The sequence below is a fragment of the Dryas octopetala genome, chromosome 7 (genome assembly GCF_963921425.1).
Source record: "Dryas octopetala chromosome 7, drDryOcto1.1, whole genome shotgun sequence".
Classification (NCBI taxonomy): Eukaryota; Viridiplantae; Streptophyta; class Magnoliopsida; order Rosales; family Rosaceae; genus Dryas; species Dryas octopetala.
Genome location: NC_141372.1, coordinates 3,402,790 through 3,412,479, shown reverse-complemented (window position 1 = coordinate 3,412,479; position 9,690 = coordinate 3,402,790). Strand labels below are relative to the sequence as shown.

Below are 9,690 nucleotides of genomic sequence, written 5' to 3'. Positions count from 1 at the left end.
AAACAAAATTAAAAGAAAAATTGTCGAAAATAAATATTTGAATAAAAAGGAAAATTGTTAGAACTTTGATGCCTAACCTCTTTTTCCTTTTGCAGTGAATACATATTAATAATGTCAAATACTTTGATACTTCAAAGTTCAAACATAAACAAAAGGCCAAAACGTACGTGTATGTAAGAATAAGTCTCCGCTGCTGACCACACACAGCATTAGGAAATACAATTGATTGCGAGATTTCTTATGATAAAGAAGATTCGGATACAATACAATTGGCTCATGAGTCATGACAGAGTCAAAATGGAACAAGACATGAGTACAGCTAGAGTGAGATAGTCAACAGATTGACATTCTCTCTGACTAGAGCTTCAACGCCTTGGACAATCTTGGTGGAGCCCTAAATTGATTTGGGCCATCGTACCAGACAATGTAACTGGGCCTCTAGCAGGAGAAAGCAGCCCAGTTCGTTCTCGACCGAACTCTCAGCATCTGCTATACTGTGACAACCAGGTGGATGTTCTACCTTACGTCTGCCTATATATTACAATCTACTATACATCGTTGTTATTGAAGATACAAATGCCCTTTTCCCTTTTCCTCCCCCTGTTATAAGGCATTCTCTGTGAATCTACTACCATGTAATATAATATCAATTACAACCACAAGCCATAAGACTACCCATTTCAGGTGCATATACGAATCCCAAAACCAGTTTCACAGTCTCTTTGACAGTGATCCAACTCTTAAATAGCCATATAGAGAGTTGATGGAGATACTTCATGAAGCAGTCATATTTTTACCTGTATCTATCAGGCATTTCTTCGAGAGATTGGTTATCGAGTCTGCTATGACTCTGGCACTAGACTTCATGTAACCACCTGAAACATAAAAGGGCTTTTGAGCTAAGAAATAATGCAATTATGCAACGTATATGAGTAACCCAGAACCTAGCTATGTGGGTAAGTTTCTTGTATCTAGGTGTCTAGTAATCATAATTGATTAGCGTACTAATAGTACAAAACAGAGTTATCCTACAGATGAGAGGAAAAAATTTCTCATCTTTCCCGCAATATGAGTGAGAGAGAGAGAGAGAGAGCACCTGATGTGAGCATGACAATAGGAATGTTCCTCTCACGAGCAAACCTGAAAACTTTCTCATCTCTAGTGGTTATCCCATCAGGACTGATCTACACAAGCAAGTCAACATAAAAACACATCACAAAAGAACTTAAAGAAACAGCTCCATGGCTCCACTTGCATTTCATGATTATGACCTCTTCATAAACTTAAACATAAAGAGTGGAAATAAGAAGAATGGAGGTAAGATACTCCCTAAGACCAAAAAAATCAAAGAACTATATTACCTTCAACCTGCCCAGAGGATCTCCATCTAGAATATCAGTTCCAGCATTGTAGACTATCAACTCAGGATCAAAACTGTGAACGGCAACCTAACATACACATAGATAAGTTCTTGAGTTCACATGGAAGTACTTCTAACGGAATCAATTACAACTAAAAAGATTCCTTAGGTCAAGACACCACATTTTGGGCTAAAGTTCAGAAACCACTTCCTATCTTTCTTACCGTATTTAGAACATCAAATGATGAAATTTTATTGCAAACTAGTTATGAATGAAAACTTAAGGGAAGGTCAATAAAAATAAAGTACAATCTAGTCAATACCAATTCTTTTCACAATATTTGTTAAAGCAATAAGGTAAATTAAACCATCAACAGCTTATATTCGTATTGCAACGATGAAAAGGCCATCCTGAACACCCACTAAGACAAAGTAAATGCATACCTCAAGCGCTTCAGCTAATTTTCTTAAGTACTCATTTGTTGTAGTTCCACTCTGTTTAAATTCAAGAAAAAAAGGTTATACTACAGAAGATCATGGACAAACAACTACATTCTGATGTGACAATGGGATAATGATGACTCACTGCTACTTCAACTTTCTGATCAATATACCTCCTTGCTTCATAATCCTAAAGAAGAAATTGTTAAGGGTGGAAAAGGGCATTATCAGGATATGTATACCAAAGTACCAACAAAAAAATTCAAATCCAGAATAAGAAAATCAGATTAGATTGCGGCATGGCAGCAGCCCCAGCACCCCCCCTAGTCTACTCTTTCAAAATTTGAAAAAGGCAAATGAGTGTGGACTGTGGAAGTAAATCCTTGGTCTATGAGTCCTGCCCTGATAGACTTTACCAGCAACACAGCAGGCAACTTTGGTGTGGAAAACTTGCATCAAAATGCACAAAAGAAAATTAAAATTTTCTTAGAGAACCCATAGCATGATGCTGAGAGCAGGCAACTTACAAATGGATATATTCCGGGGTTGTACATGTCCATTATATAGACTCGACCTGTTCATACAAAACAGTTACTTGAATTATGAAAGAGCGTCAAGTCAAACCACCCTATGAGGACTAAGAAGTAACCATACTGTCATTGGCAAAATCCGTTTCATGGCCATTGCCTTGATGAGCATCGAGATCAATGATCATCACCCTGTATTTGCAGATAATGAGTGATCGTACCCATACTTGAAAAGTTTTTTTTTTTTTTATTGAAATTCAAAACCTAACTCATAATGCAACTCTACATCTTAGGTGCAAAAGTTAGTACCTCGATATGTTTAACCGCACAAAGGCAAAGTGTATGCAAAGAGAAATATCTGCATAAGCACAAAATCCACCTCCTTTTTCTCCAGAACAATGATGAAACCCTCCTCCAACATTGATTGCCCATCCTCGCTCTTTTGCAAGCTTTGCAGCCAAGATGGTTCCCCCCACCTGAAGCAGAATATGATCAGTGTAAACCTTTTTATTTGTTTTTATTTTCCTCTTTTGCGAAGAACGACTGAAAGACTAAAACGGAAGATGGATAATGAATTACCTGGTTGCGAAATGGATGAAGAACTTTCTGCTGCACAAGGCAATTTGGGAATAGGGCAACAGGAGGTACCTTAATCATAGCAGTTCAAATGGGTCATAATCTTCATAGCATAATTCGGAACTACCAAACCTCGGCCAGAACCATTAATCCATATAATAAGTACTCACTACTCAGTAATTTTTCAATTGGGAATTTTGTAGTCTATAGCATTACCTCAATAATCATTGCAACATTTGCACTTTTCTTTAGACTATTCAAGTATGCTTCTGAATGTACCTGTTCAAAGTAACTTATAATAAGCGCTCTAAAAACTAAATTACTAATAACCATCCATTCACATTACTAGTAAAGTAGTAATCACAAAGTAAGATACACAAAGTAAATCCAATACCACAAGCAGATCATCCTTTGAAGCTTCCAGAGGCTCCACAATGCAATTTTTATCCACAACATTACCCACGAACAGAAACCCACATATCCGACCCCACTTGCTAGAATCAAACGGGTGCCTACATTGATTTCCAATTAAAAACCAATTACATTTACGAAAATTTAAATTAAAAAAAAAAGAAGCTAACGGTAAAGTGATCTCTTACAGCTTCTCTATGCCAAGAAATGCAATATCATACGTAGATGAGTAAATCAACGGCACCTGATTGATAAACAACATCAGCATAAGAATTCAGAGTCCACACGGCAAAATTCAAAAACACAGTCGTTTTGAAGTATAGGTTTACCTTGGAGTTGGGGACGTCGAAGTAGAGCTTGCTAGAGAGAATACGGCTGCGCCTGGGAGACGCGGTGTCGTTTTCAGAGGACGACATCGTTCGAGTGCGAATTCTTGAACGGCGGAGTTTGTAGCGATAGAGAGAGTGAGAGAGTTTAACGGTGGCAGCGAAGATGAGGACTAAAACAATGACCGGTTTACTGAGATTCCGTGTTGACTCGGTCCAAATCGAAGTGAGTCGGTGGCTCATTTTGATATTCGGACTCGTACAATAGGAAGAGAGGGATTGAGTGAAATAAATGTTAAACGCCTTCGAGGCACGTTGTGACAGTTTGGCTGATCGGACGGCTGTGGGATCGTGAATTTGGCGCTAATTCGTCGGGTAGATTTGAACGCGCCAACTGACGAGTGGAGCGGGTAAAAGATATTTCTGTTTTTTTTTTATTAAAGATTCCGGTAAATAACTTAATACCGGCCGAAAAAAGAAAGCAAGATTCGGATAAAATGATATGAGATTCGCTGTTGTGGTATATTAACGACAACGTGGCTCGTCTGGGAAACTCGCGGTCTAGCTTCCGAAGATGTTGGGCTGGACCTTGTTATTTCAACGGTTGACCCAAAAGATAAAGAAAATTAGTAATGGCCCTAATGAGCTGGATTGGGTTAATTTGCAACCATTTGCTTAGCCCATTAAACCTTATTTGCTGCTAAGTAGGGGAAGATGACTCTTGGGTTCACTGAGGTAGGAGTCGGCAATGGGTTGGCCCGGCCCAAATTTTCAGGTTCGGGCCGGGTTTGGGCTTGAATTATAGGAGCCCAATAAGGTTTTCGGGCGGGGCCGGGCTAGGCTTGGGCTTTAATACACAAGCCCAAGGCCCGCCCATCGGGCTTTTGGCTTGCAGGCTTGGAGGGCTGGGCCGGGCCGGGCTAGGCCCAGAATGGGTCCAAAGCCTGTTTAGACATATATATATCTTCAATAAAAAATTATAGGATTTTGGCTATGTTGTGATTTGAACATGAGACCTCACATAACAAGTTTCAACTCTTAACCAAGAGAGCTGACTAGTTTATTTGTCAAGTTTGTGAATCATAACATATTTAATAGCTATTTAGTTTGTTTACTTCAATAAATTATTAATATGTTTATTAAGTTATTATATAATACTATTATGTTAGTAATAGTGTAATACCATAAATAATAAACTTTTAAAATTATATACAACATTACAACTATAATAAAACATAAATGTACATATGTTTTATTATATATTTTATTACATATTTTTATAAACAAACGATGCAATTGTGTTTTCAACGATCCGAACCGTTCAAATTTTAGTTACTCACTCAAAGATAATTATTGCAAAAATTAGCTCAATCAGAGATGTAAAAGTGATATAACGGTGGTAGAATTAATAAACGATCGTGGTTTTTCTAATGATGATCAAATGAGTAGATGAATTTCGATTTGGCCGGTTTTTTGTAAGGATGATCTTTGACAATGAACATAGAAAATGAACGGGTCAAATTGTTGAAATCACGTTGTGGTCTTCATAATTATGGAAACGACAAGGTTTCAACGGAAAAGTTATTAGAATTATACTCTTCAAGTGTATTTATATGTAGAATCTCATATATAGATCGTGTTTTCAACGATCCGAACCGTTCAAACTTTAGCTCCACACTCAAAGAGAATCCTTGCAAAAAATTAGCTCAATCGGAGATGTAAAAGTGACGTAACGGTGGTCGAATTAATGAATGATCGTGGTTTTTCTAATGATAATCGAACATTCGAACGGGTAGATGAATTCTTATTTGGCCGATTTTTTGTAAGGATGATCTTTGACTATCAACATATAAAATGAACGGTTCAGATCGTTGAATTAATGAACGATCGTGGTTTAATAACTTTAATTATAGTTGTATTATAAAAGTTTATTATAATAACTTTAATAACTATAGTTGTAAATTTTTAATATTGTATATAATTTTAAAAGTTTATTATTTATAGTATTACACAGTTTACACTATTACTATTTACTAACATTATATGATTATAATATTATATAATAACTTAATAAGCATATTAATAATTTATTATAGTATACAAATGAAAAACCTATTAAATATGTTCTGATTCACCAATTAGACAAATAAACTAGTTAGCTCAGTTGGTTGAGAGTTAAAGTTTTTTCTATGACATCTCATGTTTGATTCACAACATAGTCAAAATCTTTTTTTTTTTTTATTGAAGATATATTGTGTGTAAATGGGCTTTGGATTGAGCCTAAGTGGGCCAGGCTTCGAGCGGCTTGTGGGCTTCAAGGGGATGGCCCAAGCCCAGCTCAATGACTATTTAGGTCAGGCCGGCCCAAATTTCGAGTCAGATTGGGCTTCGGGCCTTGGGCTTTTGGTGACCCCTACACTGAGGTTTACTCAACAGTCGAGACTCAATAATGTTATATGTACTATATTGACATCATATTTTTAATAGAAAAGAGATATTCAAATATAAGTAAATCTTAGTTTTATTAATATCGATGCAGTATAACAAATGTGATTATAAAATATAAACTTTGTCAATATTATTGATCAATTTCATGACGTGTATTGTTTTACCGATTTCCACTCTTAATTTTATTTTTTTTGCCACAAACAAACCTTAAATCTTCTTATTTTTTACTTCACGGTGATAAAAAGGAGATAATTTTGTACCCTAATAAAATGTTTTTTAGGATTAAATCGAGATACAAGACACACTTGGAAACTTTCTTAATCATTGTATCTACTATCTAGATAAGATCATAGGAAAAAACTAGTAACCAGACAAATTTGTTTTGAATATAGAGGATCCAATCTCCATCAGATGGACCTTCCAATTGGAAAATGCTTGAATCGTCCCAAAATGGGGTCCTGTCCTGTCCCTACCCATTTGCTTCTATCTTTGTATTTTGTACATATCCTTCTCTCAACAACCCATGTCTTAAATATTAATCAAGGCTTCAAGCCTTCCATCAAAAATGAAAAGAAATCTTAATCAAATCGCTTATCTTTTCGGGTTGTTGTCTGTTGATTGATCATTTGGTTTAAAGTTGATAATATAATTTAATAATTATGTATATTTAGTTTATCAAATATCGAATTCATTTTTTCACTATTAAAGTATAAATTTCTTACCACCACTGTGTGCCATACAATTATTATAAAATACATAAACTGAAACGTAAAGCACTAAAAACTATCCCCATCAATTCAAAGCTCTTGTTGCAGTGAATCTTAATTGAGTGTTATTTTATAAACGTATTGTGATGGCTGTAGTTTAATTTGGGGTCATGGGTTCGGGACTTGAATCCTGGTCGAAGGTCTAAGGCTCACACTTCACAGTGTGTGAACAAGTATAATCAAGTTTTAAAACATCATAATAATTTTTTAAAAAAGTTTTGCCAAATGACTCTTTTTAATCTCTTTAATTTTACGAGATTTTTACTTTGGTCATGTTTTTTAAATTTTGATGATTTTGGTTATATACTTTCTATGCAATAGCAATTAAATCTAAATAATTTACATCGTTTAAATTATTAACAAATTTGACGTGAAATGACGTGCTTTGCACATGAGTGACATTTTCAAATATTTTAGTTCACTTAGATGCCTATTAAGTTCCTATCGTCATCTAACATATTTAGTTTAATGTTGAATTTTATTTTATTTTTCTTCATACTAATTGCGTATAAGGGCGGGTATGTGATTATATAGGCATCTAGGTGAAGTAAAATGTCTAAAATGCCACTCATATATAATCCACGTCGAATTTTTCATCATCAATATAAACGAAATTAACGATTTGAACTTAATTCCTATCGTATTGGAAGTATATAACTAAAATTGTCAAAAATAAAAGAACTAGACCAAAGTAAAAATTTTATAAAAGTACAAGAACTTAAAATATCATTTGGCCAAAAAGTTTTGATACGGGACAGATGATTTAAACTTCAAACTCCGTTATAATAAAAAATATCACTAAATTAACAGCTTATTAGAGAGATAATGTTATCAAACCTAGCTCTAAAATTCGAAGCCTCAATCTCTCAAATATAAAAGCTTGTATATTTGTTCTACTTTTTTTTTTGGTGAGATATTTGTTCAACTTTAGTTTTCATATTCATGAATCATGATGAGAGGTTGTGAGAGCCTGAGTCTTTCATGGAACCTGCCTCAATTGAGGTATCTTTTATAATAATGTTAAGAAGACTTAATTATCGATTTACCACTCAAAACTGTAACTCATTCCTACTTTGCTATCTGAAAGTTTTTTTGTCCCAGATTACCACCTGTAACTTACATTCGTGTCCCATTTTACCTTGTTTCGTCAACAATTCCGTTAAAAATGATGACATGGCCGTTAATGATGACGTGGCACGCTGGATGTGCGCCACGTGTCATATCTTTTCTTGTATTTTTTTATTTTTTTTATTTTTATAAACTTTGAAAATTAATTAAAAATAGCTCTGAACTTAGAAAAATACACGAAAAATTCCTACTGACTTGTCTTGACTAATGCCAATTTTCCCTCTAAAAATTTCCAGAAAATTTGGAAAGTTCAAATTTATTTCTAGAAAATTAAAATACTCTAGACTCTTTGGAAATTCATAGAATAATCTCCCGAACTCCAAAAAATATGAGGTCTGCACCGTTAGTCTTCTAAAAACTAACTATACCTTTCTCGTGAACACTTGCTACCCAAAAAACCTTTCAGTCTTAGAGGAAAAAAATTTCCCTATAAAATAAATTCTAGAATTTCTGTAAAGTCTCGAAATGATTCTCTAAAATAGGCTTTTGGTAATTTCCAAAATATTTTTGAGAATTTGTCCAAGTGTTTACGAAAATTCTAGAATTTATTTAATAGAGGGAAATTTATTTTAATTTTTTAGAAATAAATTTGGACTTTCTAATTTTTTTGGAAATTTTTAGAGGGTAATTTGGTAATTTAACCTTATAGTAAATTAGTGCTAGTCAAGACGAGTTCGTAGAAATTTTTCGTGTATTATTCTGAGTTCGGAGCTATTTTTAATTAATTTTTAAAGTTTATAAAAATATAAAAAATCTGAAAATAAAAGCAAAGATGTGACACGTGGCGCACATCCAGCGCACCACATCAGCATTAACTGTCAGGTCATCATTTTTAACCGAATTGTTGACGGAACAAGGTAAAATGGAACACGTATGTAAGTTACAGCCTTACAGGTGGTAATCTGGGAAAAAAAATCTTTCAGGTGGTAAAATGAGAATGAATTACAATTTTAGATGATAAATCGATAATTAAGCCTTATAAGAATGTTGAGGTATCTTTTATAAAAATGTGCATTATTATAAAGGGTTTTTTTCATATTTAGTACCTGAACTTTGACTATTGTCTTAATGTGGTACGTAAACTTTTATTTGTCCAAATTGAGTACCTAAACTTTTATTTTGTGTCTAATAGGTACCAAAATGAATTTCTGTTAAAATTATCAACAAAAGTTAGGGGCAATATAGTCACTTCAAAAAATTTATTTTTTAATTTTAATTTTTAATTTTTTTTGTTTGTTGTGTGTTTTTTTTAAATAATTTTAAATATATAAAGAAAATAATTAAAATATACTTTGACTATATTGTCCCTAATTTTTATTGACAATTTTAACAAAAATTCATTTTGGTACCTATTAGACACAAAATAAAAGTTTAGGTACTCAATTGGAACAAATAAAAATTTAAGTACCACATTAAGACAAAGGTTAACGTTTAGGTACTAAATATGAAATAAACCCTTATAAAAGATTCAATGAAAGACTCACTGGCAAGTGGCAAGTCTATTTCGTCATCTGAAATCAGGTGTTGAGAAGTTAATGCTGACTGGCGTCACATAGACACTCAAGGACAAGCCAATCAACCATCCACGCGTCAGTAGCCTAGATCGCCAGCTCTCACAGCCAGGTCAGATTAGGATAATCACTTGGCGTCCTTCTTTATAGCCCGAGGTTTCGTTTGCTGATTTCGCCCCGTACTCGTGGGCTCGT

At 34.2% G+C, this 9,690-nt stretch overlaps 1 protein-coding gene across 3 annotated transcripts; it reads right to left on the bottom strand.

Annotated features, from left to right (window-relative positions):
* Positions 1–20: 20 nt before the first annotated feature.
* On the bottom strand, positions 21–4,016 carry HDA2 (histone deacetylase 2). Of its 3 annotated transcripts, none has more exons than XM_086250242.1 (14): positions 3,645–4,008; positions 3,504–3,559; positions 3,299–3,416; positions 3,121–3,183; positions 2,908–2,976; positions 2,638–2,804; positions 2,456–2,520; positions 2,329–2,375; positions 2,218–2,250; positions 1,947–1,991; positions 1,805–1,855; positions 1,362–1,448; positions 1,097–1,184; positions 21–875 (listed from the first exon to the last, which is right to left on the bottom strand). In XM_086250242.1, exons 1-14 carry the CDS (start codon positions 3,882–3,884, stop codon positions 775–777), a joined length of 1,230 nt encoding a protein of 409 aa, XP_086106368.1. In that variant the 5' UTR covers positions 3,885–4,008; the 3' UTR covers positions 21–774. The 3 variants fall into 3 exon arrangements, 2 of the variants coding, with proteins under 2 accessions (XP_086106368.1, XP_086106369.1); XR_015123298.1 differs by having other exon boundaries at positions 821–875; positions 1,097–1,179; positions 3,645–4,016; XM_086250243.1 differs by lacking the exon at positions 2,218–2,250 and having other exon boundaries at positions 3,645–4,005.
* Between the last annotated feature and the right edge of the window lie 5,674 nt (positions 4,017–9,690).

Bases quoted from the DNA above. Each gene is read 5' to 3' on its own strand.
- HDA2 (XM_086250242.1), bottom strand. From the start codon at position 3,884: ATGAGCCACCGACTCACTTCGATTTGGACCGAGTCAACACGGAATCTC. The intron at 1,449-1,804 runs GTATGCATTTAC...TGTGTATGTTAG, and splicing joins AATTAGCTGAAGCGCTTGAG to GTTGCCGTTCACAGTTTTGA. The intron at 1,185-1,361 runs GTAATATAGTTC...TTGCTTGTGTAG, and splicing joins ATCCTCTGGGCAGGTTGAAG to ATCAGTCCTGATGGGATAAC.